The sequence below is a fragment of the Micropterus salmoides genome, unplaced genomic scaffold (assembly GCF_014851395.1).
Source record: "Micropterus salmoides isolate LMB-PRFRI ecotype aquatic unplaced genomic scaffold, ASM1485139v1 Ms_hic_scaffold_8, whole genome shotgun sequence".
NCBI classification, from domain to species: domain Eukaryota; kingdom Metazoa; phylum Chordata; class Actinopteri; order Centrarchiformes; family Centrarchidae; genus Micropterus; species Micropterus salmoides.
This window is the reverse complement of record NW_024044570.1, coordinates 17,840,979-17,864,927: the sequence shown is the minus strand read 5'-3', so window position 1 is coordinate 17,864,927 and position 23,949 is coordinate 17,840,979. Positions and strand designations below refer to the sequence as shown.

Sequence of the window (23,949 nt, the reverse complement as noted above, 5' to 3'; positions counted from 1 at the left end):
CGTGACGCCACTAATTCATTGCTGTGGTATTTTTAAAACCATATTCATGTCCCCATAATAAAACCTTTAATCTATCATTAATGTCAGATTCTTTTTGAGCTTGTTACAACACTGTTTAAATTACTCTGCCACTGTTTCCTTCTGATCATTTGGAAGATGATGATTTACATCAAATCAACTTGTTTGCTTTCTTCTCTTTACAACTCATTCAGCCACCTATTACCCCTGTCTTAATGCGTTACTTGGGCTTGCGAAGACGGGCAGCTGACAGTAGTCGAGTCTGATTTGGAGACAGCTTGAGTAGACGGGGCAGAGATACAAAGCAGGGCCCGTGGCTGCCAGGCCAAGCCAGGCCATGCCAGCTCCACAGAGGGCTTCAGTGCAGCAGGGCACTGGGGAGAGGGCGCTTGGCACCTGATCAGTTACCACAGTGAATTCTGTTCCTGTCACTGGCATTTAGCTACAGAAAAGCAGAGCAGACATGACGGTTGTTGTTGAACCCAGTTGGGCTTTCATGTCACTGTGGCAGTGCTGCATTATCAAACTACTTCTCGACTGATACAAAATGAAATTCCTTCACAAACATCTGTGCCAGTTGCCCGCTGCATACTTCGAAAACCTAAGCAGAAAAAGTTACGATCATTCTAACTTCAAGCTATCATTGTAAGAAACAACAGCAACAAACAAACAAAGAAAATCAACAGTTACATTTTAAAATTAGCACATGTATACACATTTTGAACGAAAGGACCCAGCAGTGATGTTGTGCTTTTCCACTGGTATCATCAGGCAGGAATCTAAAAGAACGACCAGAATAAATCCTCTTGTGGACCCTTAAATGCACCTGCAAAGGGGGCTTAAATCCCCTATTTTCTTTCAAAAGAATTCCGTGTCTCTATGACTGATTCCCCCAAAGTTTAGTCCTTCATAGGACATGAAATGAGTCAAGTGCCCATGGTAATCACAGCCCAATCACTGCATGGCTTTGAAGTGGGCCCTGTCCTTCAGACATCACTACAGGTGGGGAAGCAATGTTAAGTGTTGTGTCTGCAGGCAGAGGGAGGTCAGCTAGAGGCCATGGAGGCAGGCGGAGGGACTCCTCTCATACATCAAAATAGGGGAGGGTGGACCTTCCTGAGTCACTGCACTGTGGTCTCTTGCAAGTCTGTACACTAGCCTTGATGTTGGAAACCAGTAGATACTTTGAGGGAAATGTGTCTCCCAGGAAGCAAACCCTTTCACAAATGTGTGGCAATATAAAATGTACCTCCAAATCACAGAGAAATTAAGTCGTAAGCCTTGTGCCATAAAGTTGTAATACATTCTTACACCAGTTTTCCCTTTCATGCTGTGGTGTAAAGGCTTAAACCTCAGACCAGTTGTAATAAGTTGAATGCAGAAACCATTTAACCATGATTTATGAAGTTTGTAAGGCCAGAGCCTGTCTGTTTGTCTGTTTTTTTTATATCATTCCAAAAGGATGTTTCGATGCCTTCAACCTGTTGTCGTCTTTGTAAGTTACTGGAGCCAGACGATGCTAATTTGAACCACAATAAGGAAACCTTGATGCTGCTGAGGTGGGATTGGGAAGTGGCAAACACTGTGATAGGCAGAGACACCTGTCAGTCAAGCAGACACCTCCACATAGTCCTCTTTCACCCATAATGTTGTTCTAATGAACACATTTTTTAAATCAACGTAAGACTTAAATGAAAGAATGTGACATAAGCATTCAAGACTGAGCATTCAAGACTGGAGACATTCCCATCAAAACTGGCTACAGTCAGTTTTCCACTCTCACTTTTAAGGTGTATTGGCTTGAAATGGAATGAAATGACAATAGCTGCTGTTTGATTTCTAAACGTAGGAATGAACCTCTCAGAGCACAATGTAGTTCTTTTTTATCTGACACTTGAGGATCAAGTGTTGAATCCAGATGCTGAAACCAAAACACTCCTGTTTAACACCCAAGTGACTAAATTAAATGCAGTTTGATACATTTAACTTTAATCAAAAGTTATGCTGGTTTAACGAGAAAATGCTCTGCTACACCATAGAGCTTTTTTGATTGCAAGGTTTGTTATAATATTTTATGGTGTCATAGGGATAGTGAAGTTCCAGTGGTTCCAACCTTTGCAATAGGTTATATTTCTGTGAAACATTTTAATGACAACCAAAGCTTAGTGTCTTGACAGTTGCACACATTGTCTGAGACTGAACTCTCATCATCAGTGTTGATCGAGGCTAAGAGTGTGACAGCCTCAGACAGAAAGAGACCACAGGTTGTGTATTTATGTGTGACTGACACAGCTTTTTCCTTGGTCTTCATCCAGCTGTGACACAGGCAGCAACGTGAGTTGGATGTTGTGTCTTTCCTGAAAGATATTCTATGTGGCAGCCATAGCTTGTGTATGCTGTGCGTGTTGTCTTATATGGTCTGTGTGTGTGTGTGTGTGTCTGGGCCTCCTGCACCTAATTGCATTTGTATTGCTTCACTTGTCTGTTGCCGAGACTGGGAGCAGGCTGGCTGCTGGAGACGTCTGCCATTGTAACATTTTCCCCAGTAGGCCCGATGGGCACAGCAATCCCCTGTCCTGCCTCGAATCAGTTCGAACAGAACACTGTTGCACAGGATACCCTTGATGACTCAATTTAGATTTGTGCAGGCCCACAGCGTAGGTCATTTTCATTCATTTAGAAAAAGAGGTCAGGCCTCCTTTTCTCTGCAAAACCCTGCTGCTTTTGTAGAAAACTCAGTGTATCTCCATTTTGTCTCAGTTATTTCCATTGAAGGAGATATTAAAAGGGAAATGCAGGTTAGACACCACCCTGAGAAAAGACAAGCAGTAGCTCTGTGTTTCAGCTTGCTTTCTACGTCATTTATTTTCTTAAGTAGAGAAAACAAATGCTCTGCTGTATGTCACAGTCTCTGCCCTTTCTTTCAAATTTATTCCATAAGATGCAGCACATCTCAATTCATTCAGGGAACCGTGGTGAGTAAATTTGCCCTTTCTTAACTGTAGAAATCTCCCATCTTCATTGTCTTGTTTCTGGTGAGATGAAGAAAAAGAGATCTGAGATGACTCAAGAGGGTCAATAAGTACATTAGCCTATATTTTTGTACACATATTTATCTTATGACTTATTTTGAAGTCACCCTCTGTTAACTGTCATACAGTTGCACAAACTGTACTTTTACAGTTGTATTAATTCCACTAGAATATATGGTGGAGCTTTGCTCTGATTATTTACCATGCAGCTTCTTTTCTCCTACTGCTTTTCCATGCCTGTCCCACACACTCTGAGGCTTATTGTCCATGCCCCAACCTACATACTTTCTCACTTGTGGGGTCTGACCCCATGTGAGGTCACTTGACATGTAGATTGGGTTATTGGAAATTTAGATAGACTGATTAATTATTCTAAAAATAAATATATAGATGTTTGGAAGAATCATCATTCATATTTATACCTATTTGCATCCCATTATCATTTTGGAAATTAAATGCACAGGGTGCCATGCTCAGTTTGACTACTCTGTAGCTGCTGTGGTCATTAACATTTTGGTACCCTAAGATTTCAGTTCTGATTTAGCAATGCCCATGGTTACTAGTTGTACAGCAAGTGTGCTTTAGTGCTACCTGTCCCAGAATTCTGTGGGCAGCAGGGCTGCAAATAACGATTATTTTCACTGTTAATCTGCCCATCATTTTCACGACTTGATTATTTGTTTGGTCCAGAAAATGTCAGTGTTTCCCAAAGCCCGATGACCTTGAATGTCTTGTTTCATCCACAACCCAAAGATATTCAGTTTACTGTCATAGAGGACAGAAGAAACAAGGAAATATTCACATTTAAGAAGCTGGAATGATTTTTTTATTCATAAAATGACTCAAAACGATTAACTGATTATCAGAATAGTTGCCGATTCATTTAATAGTTGACATCTAATCGATGAATTGACTAATTGTTGCAGCTGTAGTGCTGGAATGACGGACTCTGCCACTAAGAACAAAACATAATATACGGAGATGTAATTATAGCGTGTAAATACATTGAAACGCTATTGCTGCAAAAAATTACGACTGTTGATAGTTTTAAAACTGAGGGTTGATTTAATGAAAATCTGGAAACTTTAAAATGGGTGTTTAGAGTCTAAATATGGTTGAGAATCCCTGTACACCTTTAACTTGAATCAGCACTCAGTCCTGTAATTACCATTTTAGGGTTTTACAATCTTTATAAATAAAGATTATTATTATATTATTACAACTAAACAACAACTGGTGAATGTCACATAACTGACTAGAAGCTATTCCAGACAAATGCGGTATATGCCACCAACTTTGTACACACAGATTTTTGATGCTGGCACATTTGAAATGATAAAATAATTAAAAAAGTGGCATATTACGATTCAATTTTAAAATTTTTGGCTAGTTCACAATGTAATTTGCTTTAAACTAGGCAATTTAAAGTATACATATTGAATAACAAAAAATCCTGCTCAAAATTATTCAGACCATAGGCTGTAGCATCAATAAAGCACTTATACTAACTGTTTCTGTTGGTTTCTTAAAGAACACTTGTCAGTCACTAAAATAAATGTCAGTTACTGATACCGGTGTGAGTATGATACATCTTTCCTCCGCAATGCGCCCACACCCACTGAATGCCCTGTCTGTGGGTGCACTTTGGAGAACGCGCATCACACAAAGTTAAAGTTCAAGATTTATTTTTCCCATCCAAGAGGCCAACATTAAAGTGTCCATTACAGATCTTTGTCAAGCAGGCTGGGATTCATAAACTTCTCACAAATTCACTTGACGTCTTTTGCTTCTTTTTGGGGGCTCAAAGTCCACCCTGGTTCTGGGTAGTGGGAGTAAATGACACATATGTCAGATTAATAGTATCTGCACTTCCTCTGCTGCTTCCATTAACTGTTTAATTTGTGCTCTGGTCAAGTATCCTCAACGGATACAGTTTTGGTGTCAGATAAAGTTGGCTGTTGCAGTTAGCATCAGCTCTATTTTGATAGCTTATTATTCAGCCAAACTGACCACACTGCCAGTGCCAGAAGCGCTTGGAGCCCTGTGGTTGAATCCAGGCTCATTTGTATCTTTCTTCAGCAAGACTATGTAGTGCATTCAGTCCTGTTCTTCTGCTTAGTAAGAGTATGTTAATATTGTAGCACATTGCTCAAAATGTTCTTAGACGAATAAAGCGACAGCACACAAAAACAAGTACACTGCTAGTTAAGTGTACACAGCACAGTGGATAGGATTCACCTTTATCTTGACTTGTCATTGACAACGTAGCCACACCATAAAGCAAACCCTGCTATATTGTCTTTTTTACTCTAAATGGAACCATAATTTACAAAATGTCATGCTGTATTGAGGAAGACTTGAAACCAACGATTGAGACCATAAACTCATTAGTAAAGTGTTCACAAATAGTGTAATTTTGTCATGTCTATCTCTGTACAATCTGACTTCTTTTAGCAACTAATGGAGTCTCCCCCTGCTGGCCATTAGAAAGAATGCAGGTTTAAGGTACTTCTGCATTGACTTCACTTTTCAGCTCCGGAGGTTCCCACTTGATTTCAGATCCCTTTGGGTTTAAATACCTTGCTAAAGGACACCCTTAAAGCAGTTGCTGACTAAAGGAAGAGTACAAAAGTTATGAAAGATCACCACAGCATTCTTGTGGTATAGCCAGAAAACTCTTTTTTTTAATTCACGAACCTACAGGTTTATAGGTATTAATGTATTTTTTGTCAGATACTAAATCAAGAACAAGGTTATGTGATATAGCCCTCTCCACCTACTTGAGTGTACAACGGTGTTCACACCCACGCACACTTTCAATCCAATAGTGGTGTCACACTGCACAAAACAGGAATTGTGATATGTGAAGTCCAAGATATAACAGTTGTTCAAACCATCTTTTCTAGTATTTCCTTTATTATTGGAGTTTATATGTAGATAATGAAATTCTTATTTTTGAGGGTCATTGTAGGACATTGTTGCTGCCCTGTGATTGAAGCAGGCTTTCAGGTGAATACATTTATTTCCTTGATACTTCTGTACCTCAGGAATCTCAAATGCTTGTTTTAAAACAGCTACATCTGTAAGTGATCTAGCCAACATGACATTGTGCTCTGGTTTGCAGTAAATGCTGCTTTTTTTCATGGTACAAAAATGAAATAATCAGGTTGACAAGAGAACATGAAGTACTGTGTAGCTGCTTAACTTAGCAATATGTGGATCTGTGTGTATGTGCACATGTTTCATTTCTAAAACAGAAAATGTACAGAATACATCCTCTGGGTTTAGATATATATACTATATGTACAGTAACAGCACACTCCATCTCCATCAGTAGGTGATGGCAAAAGTCTTTACAGATATAGCCTATCAGTCTACTATCATATTTACAAATATCGTGAAGACTTGAATTACATGTAGGTCTTTGAGCTTGCGAGGACAGTGGGAGCAAGCTAAATATTCTGTTTGTTCAACACTTGAGAGGACACCCTCCCTCAGCACAAACTCAAATAGGAAACACCAGCTGGCTTCAGCTAGTTGTTCTGTTTATCTCATGTGGGATCAGAAGATAGGTATTCAGACAGCAAGCAGTTCTTTACGTCTCCTCTGTGTATACGTAACATCCATGTTTCCATGTTTGAAACCCCCTCTTTCACAATGTTATTAATACACCTGATACTGGCTGCTAAGTGTGCAAATTATATCCACAGCATACTGTTAATGTGTTTTCCCTTTTTTTTGCGTATTCTTCAAATCACCAGAAAGTCAGGAATCTTCTGCTTTGGTCTCTAGTCGCAGCTGTCCGCTTATGGCCGTCTCTCAAAAAGAGCCCAGATGTGAAAAAGAAGTATTGGCCTCTGCGGCAAGGGGGCTGGAGGGACTGACATTTTAAGGGGTTATGATCTTGTTCTGTGCCCCTCAGCAGCCAGCTCTTTGTCTGGGTGCTCGCTGCACATACAGTCTGCAGTTTTATTATAACTGAAGATTTGACTTGACTGTAAGGTGAGACAGAAGAATTATCACTTGGATTTATTGCTTGTTGTGTAAATACTGAATGTTGCTTTTAGGAAATATGATGTGCAATCTATAGTTTTTGTGTCTGTAAATAATCGAAACCACAGATGAAGCAGTAAAATTTATCATTTTGACGGCAAATTCATTGCCCGAGCCTCTAATCTTCCTCACAAAAACAGAAAGGTTTTCTGGGAACACTCATGTCCCTCAGGTATACAGTGCAATGCTCAGGCTATCCGCTGCAGCATTAATTGAAATTTACCTCAAATATTAATGCGATGATGCATTTAGTGCAAACTGACAACAACTCTCCACTTCATGCATATGCTGCGCTGGCAGTGTGCAGCGCAGCAATGAGATGTAAAGTGACATTATAGCTTCCAGCAGCATCTTTCTCGCAGCATGTAAAGGGCTGCTGCACAGAAGTCTGGCTATTTAAGTTTAGAAAAGGATTAAGAGAGAGAAAGAGGAAGTATTTGTGTGAGTGTTTGTGCTTGGCTTGATAACAGACTCTGTGTAGAGGTCAAGACTTAGGAGGAGTATTACACTCTCTTTCCCCCTCGTGTCAAGGAGTGGTTATTGTTTGTCTGACATACAGCAGAGTCAGTACTTCCGCCTTCTTGCCTTTCTCTTTGTTGGTCTCCATTTTCTTGCCTGGAAGTGGCTAGTTGATTTCTCTGGGTGCTAATGAAAATGCCGTCTGTGGGTCCTGAAGGCAGGGGAAGGCCCACTGGTGACTAGAGCATAATGGAGAAATAAGGAGGGACTCTACACACTCCCAGGTGGTGACTGGAGAGAAAGACAGACATCGATGGAGCTCTCAAAAATCAAAATGGCTTAACTTGATGAGCCGGTTCTGGGTGAAGAGCCCTCACTCGAATATTTTGTCCCAGGCACTGATTGAAACATGTCATAGCCTACATTCCACAAGCCGCCTATAATATTGTCTGGATGGCAGCACATATTCGTGCACAACCACATGCACACGTTTGCTGCCCCTACACGCTGAGCACTGGTGAGGCACACACACAGTCACGCCAAGTACAAGCTTGCCATTGTGGCTGCAGGAGGAGGAGGAGGGACAGAGATTGAGGCCGGCTGACTGATATGAAGGCTGAATAGCAAGAGCTGCTTCTACTCTGCAGTCAAATTCACTGATTTAATCTTGTGCACTCTCAAGCAGGGACTTTGAAATAGTGGAAGTGCTTAGTTTGTAGTTCGGTGAGACATTATAATATTCCATTACATGAATTTTCCATGCCACTTAAGTGTGCTGTGTTATGGAGGACGCTAATGGATTGTGTTGATTATTCAGTACTGATGCAACGTGGAAATGATCTGTTTTGCTGGATTGTGCTCATTTGTTTTCCAACATACAATTACCCCGAGTCTAACGTAACAGTATTTTCTGTTGCTGTATTTTTTTCTGTTTCTGCCTTTATTTGTTGAATTACATTTATAATCGCAGTGCAACTACAATGCCGTCTGGTTTTAGTGTTTTCATCTCACAGTATATTAAAATAGCAAATAGCCATTGTTTTAGGTAAAACAGGTATTTCTTTTCACTGACCATACCTGAGAGGGTGGCTTGACATTTTGCTGTGCACAGGCATGTGAGCGGCCCTTTGTGGAAGCTCTGTTGGCTTTGAGATTGGTAAACATACTGAGGGCACACTGAGTAGCGAACATGCAGTGGTTAGCGTTCACATTTGTGTACTCGCACACAAATGCACTCCAGAGAAGGGGATCACACGGTGGTTATCTAGCAGTGTTGAACGCAGCAGTTTGAGCCTGTTGGTGCTTGGCCCTGCTAACTGCAGCTCAGCTCCCGCACTGGTGTAAAAGCCACAGTTGGCCCGACAGAGCTGTTTGTGCGAGCCAGAATGTAAGATTTTATTCTCTGCTTGCCTTGAAGAATTCAAAGTATTCTGTCCAGCAGAGGAGGGATCAGACTCTCTGAGGGTTGAGTAACTTAATTTGTGTTTAACCAACAAGACCACATCTTCTGTCCTACCCTTGCTGGACAGGTCTCTTGCCACTGTTTTACAAATCGGGCTCAGGTTTCAAAGGTTCTTTTGACTTGGACTTGTTCCACCTATTATACTTGGAAGCTGTGGAGCGGGCTAGTCCTCCACAAGCAGGATGCATTAAATCAGTCAGTCAGATTAACCACCTCATTTATAAAGGTTGTTTTGCATTTTGTTCCTTTTTTTCTTTTTTACAAATATACTGTTTCAGCATGAAGCCTTTCTTAGAGATTATATGTCAGCACTGAGACCAGTCCTCCCCATTCGCCTGTTGTACACATGTTGGCGTGTATCGTCATTCGACTTTTTCCATACTCGATCTCCACCAGTGGAGAGGGTAGAAAAGTGTATGGGAAGCTCGTGAGAAGTGCCTGTGTGGAAGAAAAAGTCCCGGTACGCCAAAGAGTAAAATATAGACATGCTGGTATACACTCACCTAAAGAATTATTAGAAACACCTGTTCAATTTCTCATTAATGCAATTATCTAATCAACCAATCACATGGCAGTTGCTTCAATGCATTTAGGGATGTGGTCCTAGTCAATCTCCCGAACTCCAAACTGAATGTCAGAATGGGAAAGAAAGGTGATTTAAGCAATTTTGAGCGTGGCATGGTTGTTGGTGCCAGACGGGCCGGTCTGAGTATTTCACAATCTGCTCAGTTACTGGGATTTTCACGCACAACCATTTCTAGGGTTTACAAAGAATGGTGTGAAAAGGGAAAAACATCCAGTATGCGGCAGTCATGTGGGCGAAAATGCCTTGTTGATGCTAGAGGTCAGAGGAGAATGGGCAGACTGATTCAGGCTGATAGCAGAGCAACTTTGACTGAAATAACCACTAGTTACAACCGAGGTATGCAGCAAAGCATTTGTGAAGCCACAACACGCACAACCTTGAGGCGGACGGGCTACAACAGCAGAAGACCCCACCGGGTACCACTCATCTCCACTACAAATAGGAAAAAGAGGCTACAATTTGCAAGAGCTCACCAAAATTGGACAGTTGAAGACTGAAAAAAAAGTTGCCTGGTCTGATGAGTCTCGATTTCTGTTGAGACATTCAGATGGTAGAGTCAGAATTTGGCGTAAACAGAATGAGAACATGGATCCATCATGCCTTGTTACCACTGTGCAGGCTAGTGGTGGTGGTGTAATGGTGTGGGGGATGTTTTCTTGGCACACTTTAGGCCCCTTAGTGCCAATTGGGAATCGTTTAAATGCCATGGCCTACCTGAGCATTGTTTCTGACCATGTCCATCCCTTTATGGCCACCATGTACCCATCCTCTGTTGGCTACTTCCAGCAGGATAATGCACCATGTCACAAAGCTCGAATCATTTCAAATTGGTTTCTTGAACATGACAATGAGTTCACTGTACTAAAATGGCCCCCACAGTCACCAGATCTCAACCCAATAGAGCATCTTTGGGATGTGGTGGAACGGGAGCTTCGTGCCCTGGATGTGCATCCCACAAATCTCCATCAACTGCAAGATGCTATCCTATCAATATGGGCCAACATTTCTAAAGAATGCTTTCAGCACCTTGTTGAATCAATGCCACGTAGAATTAAGGCAGTTCTGAAGGCCAAAGGGGGTCAAATAAAGTATTAGTATGGTGTTCCTAATAATCCTTTAGGTGAGTGTATGTACCGGTGAAAACCGGCCCACTTCAAGCAATGACTGACAGTGAATAAGATTATACACACATTGACACACACACACACATACACCTCTTTTTAGTTAGACCTAAAGATGTGCAGAGATGTTCTTTAATTAATTACATTGTAGTAGTATTTATTAAGTATACTTTTTAGTAAGTTTATTCTGTAGATAAATTTACATACACATACTGTACACGTGTCAGTCATCACATTATACAATCAGCAAAGATAGGATTATATCTGAAGTTAAGAAGTTTGATGTATTCAAGATCATATACAGTGTAAAAGAAGTGAACATAGCCACTGTGACGTCACCCATGGGTTTTTGAACTACCGTTCCGAAGCCTCGTTTGATATATTGTTCGTCACCATCTTGTTTTTTTGTAATCTGTAGGGATGCACCAAATGTTCGGCCACTGAAATGAATCGTCCGAAAATAGCAAACAAGTCAAAAGACCGATTAAATTTTACCGAATAATTACGTTGACATGTCGGCAGTGTGGAAGCATTTTAAAGTGTCAGAGAAAGACACAAAAAGGGAGCTCACGGGAAAAACATTTCCCGCGTTTTTGAGGCTGCAGCCACTGACCTGGACGAACTAACTAACACTGTGATAACCTAAATCAGTTTTTGTGAAGACATGTGTGCCGACTAAAACCTTCCGCACATATAACAACCAAAAACCCTGGTTCACAGCGAACTCAGGCAGCTTTGTCAGACCAAGGAGGAGGCCTTCAGAAGTGGGGACAGAGTCCTGTACAACCAGGCCAGGAACACGCTGACTAAAGAGGTCAAAGCTGCAAAGAGGTGATATGCTGAAAAGCTACATAGCTAAATAAAAAAAGAAAAGCTAAATAACAGCTTTGCAGCCAACGACCCTGCCTCAGTGTGGAGAAGCATATGGACACTCACAAACTACAAGAGACCATCCCCCAACACTGCTGGTACTCAGTGACTGGCAGATGAGCTGAATGGTTTCTACTGTAGCGTCACACCTCTCCCCCACTCCAACGCCATCTTCAAACAGTCACCTTCCCCCTCTGATCTCTCACCTGCACTCAAGATCTGTAAAGAGGACGTGAGCCACCTCATCCAAAGGCAGAAGATCAGGAAGGCTCCTGGACCTGACGGTGTCTCACCATCATGCCTGAAAATCTGTGCGGACCAGCTGGCCCCCATCTTCACTCAGATCTTCAACAAATCACTGGAGCTGTGTGAAGTTCCCTCTTGCTTCAAACGCCCCACAGTCATCCCGCTCCCAAAAAAACCCTCCATCTCTGGACTAAATGACTACAGGCCTGTCGCCCTGACATCTGTAGCCATGAAGTCCTTTGAAAGACTGGTGTTGGCCCCCCTGAAGGACATTACAGGCCCCTTGCTGGACCCCCTGCAGTTTGCCTACAGGGCTAACAGGTCAGTGGATGATGCTGTCAGCTTGGGTCTGCATCACATCCCGCAACACCTCGACTCTCCAAGGACATATGCAAGGATCCTGTTCGGGGACGTCAGCTTGGCGTTCAACACCATCATCCCGGACATCCTCAGCACCAAACTCACCCAGCTCACTGCGCCAGCCTCCACCTGTCAGTGGATCACAGACTTCCTGACTTATAGGAGTCAGCAGGTGAGGCTGGGAAACATCACATCCAGCACCCAGACTATCAGCACTGGCGCCCCCCAGGGGTGTGTGCTCTCCCCACTGCTCTTCTCCCTCTACACCAACGACTGCACCTCAGGAGACCCATCTGTCAAACTCCTGAAGTTCGCTGACGACACAACAGTCATCGGGCTCATCCGGGACGGTGACGAGTCGGCCTACAGACGTGAGGTTGATCAGCTGGCTCTCTGGTGCGGTCAGAACAACCTGGAGCTTAGCACGCTAAAAACTGTGGAGATGACCGTGGATTTCAGGAGGAGCCCCCCAACTCTGCCCCCCATCACCATACTCAACAGCCCTGTGTCTGCTGTGGAATCCTTCAGGTTTCTGGGATCCACTATATCACAGGACCTAAAGTGGGAGCCCAACACTGACACCATCATCAGGAAGGCCCAGCAGAGGTTGTACTTCCTGCGTCAGCTCAGGAAGCTCAACCTGCCTAAGGAGCTGCTGACCCAGTTCTACACAGCCATCATCCAGTCTGTCCTCTGCACCTCCATCATTGTCTGGTATGGATCTGCCACCAAAAAGGACAGGGACAAACTACAACGGACAGTCAGGACTGCAGAAAAAATAATTGGTGCCAACCAGCCCTCCATTCAGGACTTATACAATACATTTCCAGAGTCAGGAAACAGGCAGGAAACATCACTGCAGATCCATCTCACCCCGGACACAACCTGTTCCAGCTTCTCCCCTCTGGTAGGCACTACAGAGCACTGTACGCTAAAACCAACAGACACAGAAGCAGTTTCTTCCCACAAGCCATCACTCTGATTCAACATCAACAGCTGATTTCTGACTCACAGTGTCAGGAAAGAATTCCTGTGCAATAACCCAGTAACTCTGCCTCTAATCAGCCACCTGTTTACTGGTTTCCGCTTATTATTTCTTTATTCACCATTCTCTATTTTAGTGCTGTTCATACTATGTCATATTTTATATACTTTATACCAATACACATACCTCAGGTCATAAGGTCATAGGTCTTATTTATTTTTTCCAGCATCCTTTGCACTATGCTCCATCACACTGTGTACATGCATGTATGTGTATGTGTACCTGTATATCATATCCACCTTCAACATGTACATAATGAGAATAATGTTATTATTATTGTGTTATGGTATTTTTGTATTAGTAAGCACATCATGAGCAATGTACAATCCTGAGTCAAATTCCTCGTATGTGTACACATACCTGGCAATAAAAGCTGATTCTGATTCTGAACATTATTTATCAAACTGGGTCGGACTTGATGTATTTAGCGCAAGGATACGCATGTGACAATGTCCGGTTTTTAAAAAAAGGTGTCTATACAGTATGGAAATAAGATTAATTGGATTATATTCACAGAAAGTATAAAACATATTACATGTGTTCATTAAAAGTAAATGGACACATGTAATTTACTTTCGGGACCCCCTGGGGCCTCGGACCCAACCACCATTGTCTCTCCGAATCCTGTTGGAAACACTGAGTAAAAAGTTAAAAATGTGAATGTACTTGTTTGGTGTTCGGTATTAGGCAAATTTTTTCATTATATTCGGCTTCGGCTTCGGCCAAGAATTTTCGTCTCGGTGCATCCCTAGTAATCAGAAGGGTGGAGCTTGGGAGGGATACGCATAGCTGCGCCTGACAGGTCACTATGGTAGCCACGACCTAAAGCATACCCTGCTTTATCTTGTATTTTCTCTCAATGGGACCATCATTTAGAAAATGAATATCATGCTTTGTTGAAGAAGACTTGAAACGAAAGGTTGAGAACATAAATTCATAATTTCTTGCTTGATTAATGTCTTTAGGGTTTACTTTTCAGTCTTTTTTCACCTTTTACAGTGAGCAGCATAAGATGGATACTTTAGATAGACTTCGTTGGTTTCCATTTATTTCAATTTCAATGAAAAAGCACTGCAGCAACTCATTGTAAACATTGGTTGATGTAATGGTGGAGACTCCAGACTGAAAGACAACAGTAACACCTCACAACACTTGAACACTATTCACCTAATACTGATGAAAAATCTTTTCGATGTTGCCCTTTTGTTCAGTGTGACGGGTCCAAATAATGTGAGTTGATGAAGTTATTTCCACAGATACAGTGTTTAGTAGGACTAAGTACATTTAAAATAATCACTTTCTTAGAAGGGCGTATTTCTAGACTTTTTGCACCAACTTCCAACAGTCATACAGGTAGTAATGCCATAGATACAAATTTCTCCATTGCATAATATTAATTGCATAATATTTTGAGGGTTTTATATTATGTCCTTTGTCTGCACAGCGCCTGTATGCGGTCTTCTAGAAGCAGTTTTTTTGAAGTTGTGGAAAGCATTTTTTGAAATCAGAATCATAAGTAGAAGCAGACAAAGCAGGTGTATGGAAAGTAGAAACAAAAACAAATTATAAGGCTTTTGGAATGCAATGAACATAAATTAATCATATCTAACAGTGTACAAAGTTTTTCCTTAACGGCTTCAGTATTTTATGCTGAATTGTACCATCCAACTGGTTCACTCAAATGTACTCTGGCAACTACATAAACTCACATTTGCAAAATATAAAAATCTAATAATAAGCTTTAAAAGCTTATTTAAGAGAATAACTGCAAATGTCTGTTAACCTTGGTGTGCATGTATAGGGTTTGCCTGACCATTTTCCAGTTACAGAGAGTCAGTGCAGAGTATAAGCATTTGTACAGTATATTCACCTCCCACTTGCTGTGTATCTGTCTTGCATGTGGGCGATCACCACTCACTATGGAGACAATTATCTCAGCAATTACTCATCCTATTACTGTAAAATGGCTACATATATACATCATGGAAAAATAGCCAGTTTCACATTTGAAAATCTGTATTAAATGAACTTCCATAAATGGGAAATAAATAGTGCATGATTATTTCCTGTGATTGCCTGTATTCCACTCTAAATTATTCAGGAAGTAAAGGTTTTCATTGTAAAGTTTTGTAGATTCACTCACAGTAAGTCATTTCACACATTCTAATCAGCCAACTGGTTTACTAGTGGTTTAAAGCTTCAAATAGAAGAAGGAAGTAGTGGGTGGGGAGCTGTTGAACAGTATTAGCATACATTGTGTGGTTTTGCATTTAATTATTATAGAGTTAAACAAAGCAGTGCTTGTAAGCTTTTTTATTTATTGCTTCACAAGTTCACGCACTATGCTGTATTTCTTTTTTTGAGAAAAGGTTAGATTTAAACTTAAATTAGATTTAAACACCTCTCAACTGAAGAATTCGCACAGGTTGGTTTATTGTCTTATGGTGTAAAGTGTGCTCGTGAAACTTGATTGACAGTTGATAATGATTGATTTAGTATAGTGGTAAAAGTGTACGTATATCTCTCAGCGGGGTAGATCCAACAGCTCCACAGGTGGCTCATTTCTAGTAGTCAGTTCTACACAGTATTCTTTTGCTTGCATCCAATTCAGATATGTTGTTTATGGAAAAAATTGTATTTGCACTATTAAGTAGGTGCTTAATCTATCTCATGTCCGATGCTAAAGGCTGCATCAGCTGAAAATTGAAATTAATTTTACAGATACTTTGAGGTTCCTTGGATTTCATACGGTATAGTGTCTGTCTGTGAACCACTGCTATTTAATCTGAAGTGATGCTGGAGGAGAATTGGACCATCCTCCAGTGTTTGTGCAGCAGGCAGATGATTATAAAACAAGTCCTGTGCCTCCGTTTTTTACTGTCTACAAACGGGCCCTTGTAAATTTAGAGGGACTGCAGGCAGAGTGCTCACAGATCAGTGGACCATAGGAGGCAAACAATGCAGTGTGTGCGAGTGCTGTTGTGAATTACAGTGTGGAGAACACACAACTCTTCTTTGTTACTAATGTGTCTTTTCCTCAGCAGTGCAATGGGAAGATTTTAAGAGAGTAACTAACAGTGACAGTGAGACAGTTGCTTGTTGCAAGGTCTCACGTTTCCCCCCTTGTTCTAAAACGTAAGTGTTTGTATTGAAACCACAAGATCAAACACACACCCGCTAGTGAACATTGTCGGTTCATCTCTGACTAAGCTATACCAGCATAAAGACTCTCACTAATACTAGGTGTGGAAACATACACCGTGCACTCTTTATTTATTATTATTTGCTCTTATATACCCTGGAAATGAAAGAATTCAGTAATGGAAGAAAGATTCAGAACATTTATGTAAGAAATGGGAGCAATAACACAGTATAAAAATAGTTAATTAAGCAATAGTCTTGCATTAAAAAATATAAAAAGGCCAATTCTTTCCGCAATAGTCCCTGTCAGTGTTATAAAATTATATTATTATATAATTATTAGTTTAATATATAACAATGCTAAATGTTTTGAAAGCATATTACATGTTTTACATGCAAATTCTGAAAAGGAAGAGTAAGAGCTGCACAAATTGGAAATACTAGTATAAGAACTAAAAGTACTTTATGATTTTACTGAAGTTAAGCACGAATAAATATACTCAGTTTCTTTCCGCCAATGAAATAATTACAGTATAGTTATTGTGAAAAAAAGAGGACAATTTTTGTTTTTTAGTTCATACAGGGGGCGGCTGTAGCTCAGGTGGCAGAGCAGTACGGCCATCAATCTCTATGGAGCGTCTGCAAAATGTAATGTTATTTTAACATTTTAACTTCTGTCCATTTTTAAGAAAATGTTTTTGAAGATCACTAAATTGGAGAGCTAATTTGGTCAGTGGTGCATACTCTCAGGATCCTGCATTGGCCTTTAATGATGACTCAGACAAGCTTTCTTTTTAAGAACTTCTTAAGTATTTTTCAGCACAAGTAATCTCGCTTTTACTTGAGGACAATATTAGTCAAGTATTCTTGTACTATTTCCTACCCAGCTAATTACAAGTGATTCTCCTAAATATACATTTTATTTAAAGCGAACTAACATGTTGGCCTTGCAGCAATGGTTCTTCTGCCGTTCAGGCAAAATGTTTACAACAACAACCAATCCATGACTTTCTAGTTCAAACTGCATATAAATCATGGTTAAGAGTCAGCGTCCACTGTTTCGAAATACACGCTACAATTTACACTACATCCTGTTATAGTGCAGTGGTCGCAGTTGCTGTAATAGATTGTACAAATAAACAGAGGACACATACAGTATATGATCCATTTTACTGTTCATGTGAATGATGCATGAGATTGAAGGATATTTTCAGTCCCGCTTACAAGGACTTTGACGCTAACTCCTCAGCACCTGCCAGTGTTCTTGCTGAAAGGGTGGAGAGAGGCGTTGGCTGGTGTGATCCTCCGGGGACAATGGCAGAATATCCTCCGAGTTTCCACTGTTGCTCTGTGTGGCTGCCTTCAAATGCTTCTCTCACTGTTTCCATGTGTGTTTGTCCCCACACACGATGATCTCCGCCTGCTGTGTGATGCAGGATCAACCTTCTCTACTTTTCCTGGAATCTGCATGTAAGCGTTTCGTTACGTAAAGGCAAAGATTGTGAGGCTAACTCTGCACTTTCTATAACACGCTGGCGTTGGTGACACATTCACACCTGCATCTTAGTGTGAGAACCTGAACAACCGATTACATCAGAGTACCTTCAGAAGGTACTGCTTTTAAATGCTGCTACCACTGTACCTAAACTTCAGGCTGTTTGAGCTGTTCAATGAAATGTTTATGAGAATCTAAGAATAAATTAAGCTGCTGTAGAGGGCTCTTACAACAGCTGACAGGTGTAGTTACACACATCACAAAGCAGATTACTGTTATTAAAAGTACTCAAGCATTCACAAATTAGGCACTGATTTTAAATCAATAAATAAATGTTGACTGTTCAAGAGTTATAGTCAGTATGATGAGTCAGTAGACCAAATGGTTTCTAAATGACACATAATGAAAGTAATGGCTTAGGAGTAACTTTGGATTTCCATATTAACACTGATGCAGTCACAGGTGTGTGTCGGCTGGGTGTTTTACAGCAGCTTCAAAGTGAACTCAGTCAATCAGAACTGAGAGCCATAACTTTCTGTTTCAGGATGATAACTTTCTATATTTATGTGTGTGTTTCAGGGCTCTCTGCATCCCCAGTGTCTTCCTCTCCTCTGCTGCCTCTGAAGCCATGGACTAGAGCTGCGTCTGGTCCTGACAGTCCCATGGTCATCAGATGGCTTCTCAACAACCCTCAGCAAAAATACAGAAAGTATGTGGGATAACTAACAGAAGAAAGCTCATTCGCAATCGTCTACATTGTCACTGACAGCTGCTAAGTAACAGTAAAAGGATGCGGCTGGAGGTATTCTATATTTTTCTTATTATCAACAAATCTATGAAAAGACCAAAACCAACAATGGTATATCTCAACTGTACATACAGTACTTGAGGAAATGTCCTTAGTTACACTCCACCACTTGACTTGACAAAGTCCCTTCAAAATGCACCATTTACTCCTTTTTTAGTATAATTTGCGGAAAATTGCCCAGTTGTTTTAGGAGATTACTTTGCCTTTTTAAATTAATCTATATAGTATTGAGCCGTTTTTTAAGATTTCCATTTAGCAGGAACAAATAGGCTTGGGTTAGAGAGCCGCAGACATCGTAGGGGTGTTGGAAAGTTTTAATATCCTCCAAAAAAGAAATAAGCCGTTTGGCTTTATTGTCTTTTTATCCTTTTGATGGTTTTTGTAGTTGGGGCATCTCTTGCTAGAGGCACCACTTTTATATTTACAATCAATAAAGACGTTCAGTCAATCAATCAATCAATAAATGGACTAAGACCTGGTTCTGGTCTTTTGGTGGGATTTGTTGACAAAATATAGACAAACGTCATCCTTGTCCTTTGGATCTTTTGTAGAAGCCTGATACATTAAGTGTGTGACAAATAAGCAATTTTTCATTTTGATTAATAGGAACCAGGACAGTCCCAGGTTCCTCTGGCCCACATGGTTTAACATTAGATAGAAAACATGCATTCGGGTGTTTCTGAGTTGTAATTACCTCCCACAGGGAAAATAATCTGGATAGGGCTTTTCTTAAGGGAAAAAATTAGGTCAGACTTACAATATTCAGCTATTTCTGTGTCTCGCTCCGTACCACTAGACTCAAGGCTTTTAGCCCCGAAAAGCAATATTACACTTGATGGGCAGCCTATTATTCTGGACTGAGTTAAGTGTCCGCCCCTAGAGAGTGTAATTATGTTGTCTCTTTGGTCCTCAGAAAAACAAAATACCACAGACTGACTTTCAGTCTTTTTGAATTTCCTGTTAGAGGTGTTCTGCAATTGTAAAGTAAGTAAAGTAAGATAAGGAAGTTTGCCTTTTGGTATTATACCGTAATCAAACATTTAGTTGGTGTCTAAGAAAGAAGTACCAATAAACGGAAAACAATTTTCATGTAACATAATATGCACCAACCATTATCTCATGATCTCTGATAAACTTGGGTTGTAACCGCCCCAGCTGACCACCTTGTGTTTCCTGTAGTGCAGCATGTGCCTATATTGTCTCAGTACTGCTACGCACATACAATACAATGCAATTGGCTGACAGTAACTAGGTCAGCTAAACTACAGCTTAAGTGCAGATTTGACTCTTAAATAATGCATATGATAAAGTTGCTGGGTCTTGAACAAAGATATTTTTCTCTCTGATGCCAACAATTAAGCAGTGCTCAGCGATCTTTTTTTGTCATAAACCTTTAATTTTCATGTGGTCTTTAATTTTCATGTGGTCATAATACCAACTGAGAAGACATTTCTGAGATTGTTCTGTCACGCTCAGTAAAATATATGCCATTATGTCCTGTTCATCCCGTCATCAGTGTAACCCACCAGTATTCATCAGCCTCAGGAGCAGCAAGCAACAACATTTGTTTTGCATCAACTCCATATCCAGAGCAGTGTTTGTTGGTTGACAATGCTGAGCCAATACCTGATGGACAGTCTCAGAGACGTTGGCAGAGTGTCTGAATGCTTTCACTTCTCTTAAGGTCAAAACCACAGACCTGAGCAGCTGTCAAACCTCTGGTCTGTACACAGAGGCCTTGGTGTCAGAGCTGCAAACCTGTAGGCATTTGTTTCTTTGCTGACAATGCTCTGTGCTTCGTTCGTCTGTCACCCACACAGCCCTCAAGTGGAATGAAAGCTATGCATGGACTCATTCATTCCATGGGCTGAGTCGGGGGGGACTGTGCATCTTAGAAATGTTATTTGTAGCCTAACAAGGAAATGCTTGTTAATCATTAGAGCCCAAGTGCTATCCATGTTGACATGTTCTCCAGCTAGGATCATACTAAATAACACGGAATCGCCCAGCACCACAAACAGTCGCCAGGCATCATTCATTGCTGTCCAGCTCACAGTACTGATGTGGTTTAAGATAACTGGATCATACCCAGAAACCCTTGGTTGACACTGAGTTGCAGGAAGAGCTTTAGTGTTGTTATGATCATGGGCAGTAGGCCAAAGGCTTTGGAGTTAGGCAGGTGTGTCCTGGGTACGACCTCTGGCTGTGCTGTTGATATTACATCTGTGCCGCTGGATATTATGTTATGACTGCAAGAGCTGGGAGGAGCACTGGGAGTGGAGTGCTATTCACAGTACTATGAACTATCAGCTGTATAAAGCATTACACATCAGTACAAGCAGGCTGAGACTAGCAGCAGAGATAAAAATTTGAGAGTGGGACAATGCAGTAATTGTTTTCTCACTGGGGTTCGTTAGTGATAGGTTTTTTACAAGTGTGGCTGCATTGGATTTCCTGTAAAATGGTGTGTTTAAGGCCTGCCGTGTTTCTCATTGTTGTTTTTTTCCCCCTTCCAGATGAGAACGTGAAGGCTGGCGTCCACCAAGGCCACCGCTGCACCTTGGGCAGCGCACACACATGATCTCATGACTCTGGACATGGACGCGGTCCTGTCAGACTTTGTTCGGTCCACTGGGGCAGAACCGGGTCTGGCAAGAGACCTGCTGGAAGGTAAGAGACAGACGCTGTCCTGCACTTCCAAGATTAGAGGCTAAACTCAATATTTGGGGATTTCTGTTTTGGTCAGCTGCTCCCTGTTGTGCTGCCGTTGCACTCAAGTGGGCAGAGGAGAGGAAGGAACACAAGAGGAGAGGAAATGAGGGGAAAGGAAAAGAAAGGAGACATAGGAGGGGAGGAGAGGAGTTGGGCTATCAACAGTGAGCCTGCTTGCTTGATTTAGAGGCCAGTGTGATGGTTTTACGAGTGCACTCCCCAGGGAGTTCCACTCCCTTTGTGCCCGTTCATTGGAACTCATTGAGGAGCAGAGTGCCACTGGCACTTGTATAGCTTACATACAGTGCCCCTTGGGAAGACAAAATAAAACAGGAGAGCAAAAGTGCTCACAGCAACAAAAGCTGGTTGATGGTCAGCTGCATTGGCTTTGATATCTGGAGACAGTAAAAGTGACGTTTGAGTTCTTGGTTTAATTTTTATTCCCCCCAAGTATGTAGCAGTTCCAGTCTCAGCCAATTTCACGTTGCATTCCAGCATCTGGTCGAGCTGCAGGAAAGAAATGCTGAACTCTAAATGCAGATGCAGTTTTGTCTACTTTACAGGAATAAAAAGCGCATTCTACACAAATCAGCCCTCCATTAGGGGATGAAATCCTTGTGTGTGCAGTACGTGTGTGTCCTGGAAATTTTTTTTTGTCTCTGTGTGTATACTATGCAGCTGGTGTCTAGTCTGATAAAAGAATTAAAGTGTTGGGTGTCTGTCTCTCCCTCCCAGTCATTTTTTTTTCTGATTCTGCTTTGGCACAAAGCCACAGGGGCATACTTGTGACACTAACAGGCACCAAACAAGACAGTGCACTCAGACGAGACAGCCGTGGGCCCGGATGTCCTATTTCAGTATTATGCCTGCTGCTTCTTTCTGGTGTTGGCTTAGCTTTCCAGACCTGCACCAATCAGCTGCTCTGTGACCCTCTGGTCTGAGTCAAGATTGTGTGAAGAGCAAGCAAAGAGAACTATGTCAGCGCCTCATGTGGTGCTTCCCCCTAGAGGCTGGTTTATGTACTGAATAATGGGACCTTTGTGATGGAATGTAATTACAACCAGGTCATTTTCTGGGGTTTAAATTTTTGCAGGAAAGGAAAAAAACGTTAATAACTTAAAGTTTGGTGATGTTGTTAAATTAAAGAAATCACTTAAATTAGCTTACTTAGCTTGCTTATATAGATATACTTCTGCTTTCCCTGAATGGAAAATTCTACTATGCAACTGGTTTAATTCAAAGTCCAATTCAAAGAAAAAAGGAGTTCAGTGAAGCTGCTGTGATATGCTTTAATAGATTGGGATAATGCCTGTTCATAGCGCATATGAATTTATCAGTGTTCCTTTTGCTGATGACAGCCATTACAAGTGAAGGAGCTGAAACAATGCCTTCCATGCCACAGTAATAGTAGGCTAATGTAGAGGCATTTAAAGACCATGCATTAGATGCTGAGTGGCTCTGTTGTTAAGTTGTTTTCCTGGATTTGTGCAGCTCAAGCTCTCGAGATCCATAAAGTAGAGTCAGTTTTACATTGATTGGCGTGAGACACAGTGAGTAGTGGTGCCAGGTTTCATGTCCAGACTGCCGAGAACCGTTGTGTCTGGAAGTGCGGAGGAAAGAGGACAACTTCCTTCAGGTCTCTTACAGAGGGAGTCCATTATTAGGCCCTGTCTCACTATCATGCTCAGATTACATGCAAGCACCCTCTGAATGTTTGCAGTTGTAGTTGTGAGTTTTATAAAGACAGATCAGTTCCTGTGGCACCGTGAGAAGGCACGCTGAGTTATAATAAGGCTGAGGCTTGACTTGTGCCTCTTAAAGCTTGAAAGGATCTCTGTTTGATAGACAGCACCCAGAGAGTGATATGTGGTCCTGCGCATCAGGATATTGCTGTCAGTATGTCTCCCATCACTATTCATTGCACCACCCAACCTCAACCTCTAGTTATTCTCCTTATTGTTCTATGTGGGCTATATATACCATTCTAGCTCGTTATTTTAATAAGTTAAATATCTTGGAACCCATCCGTATTTATTTTTCAAATATTTTGCATTTTACCCCTATTTTCCTCTTGGTAGTATATTCTCCATGATATAACCCTGTATATCATTATAAAGTGCAGTGCACAGTGTCCTGTTGCACCAGAAGAACAACAATTTTCTGATGCGTGGAAACATAATATTTGGTGAATCACTTTCAGAAAATTCTAGAAATCTGGAAAAAGAATCAACACGATTGCCTTCAGTTATTGTACATTATGAACAACATTTGTTCTTGCCATTCAAAACCAGTGTTTATGCGCAATCAATCAGAGCTTTGTTTGTGTCCTACAGGTAAAAACTGGGACCTCAGTGCTGCTCTAAATGATTACGAGGAGCTCAGGCAGGTCCACACTGCCAACCTGCCGCAGGTCTTCAACGAGGGCCGCTACTACAAGCAGCCAGAGACACGTGACACGCCCACCCATGTCAGCAAGATCGACAGGCCGTGTGCACAAAAGCAGGAGGATAATGCACAAGGTCCGATGGCCACCACATCACC

General features: G+C 41.4%; 1 protein-coding gene across 2 annotated transcripts in view; it reads left to right on the top strand.

Annotated features, from left to right (window-relative positions):
• otud7a (OTU deubiquitinase 7A) overlaps positions 1 to 23,949 on the top strand; it is a 41,578-nt gene that overhangs the window by 2,215 nt on the left and 15,414 nt on the right. The window contains exons 3-5 of one of the 2 annotated variants that reach the window (XM_038705100.1): positions 18,468 to 18,597; positions 21,213 to 21,366; positions 23,742 to 23,927. In XM_038705100.1, the coding sequence (XP_038561028.1) occupies positions 21,282 to 21,366; positions 23,742 to 23,927 (271 nt within the window). In that variant the 5' untranslated portion in view covers positions 18,468 to 18,597; positions 21,213 to 21,281. Of the gene's footprint in view, positions 1 to 18,467; positions 18,691 to 21,212; positions 21,367 to 23,741; positions 23,928 to 23,949 lie in introns of both variants that reach the window. The other variant, XM_038705101.1, reaches the window with a different exon arrangement.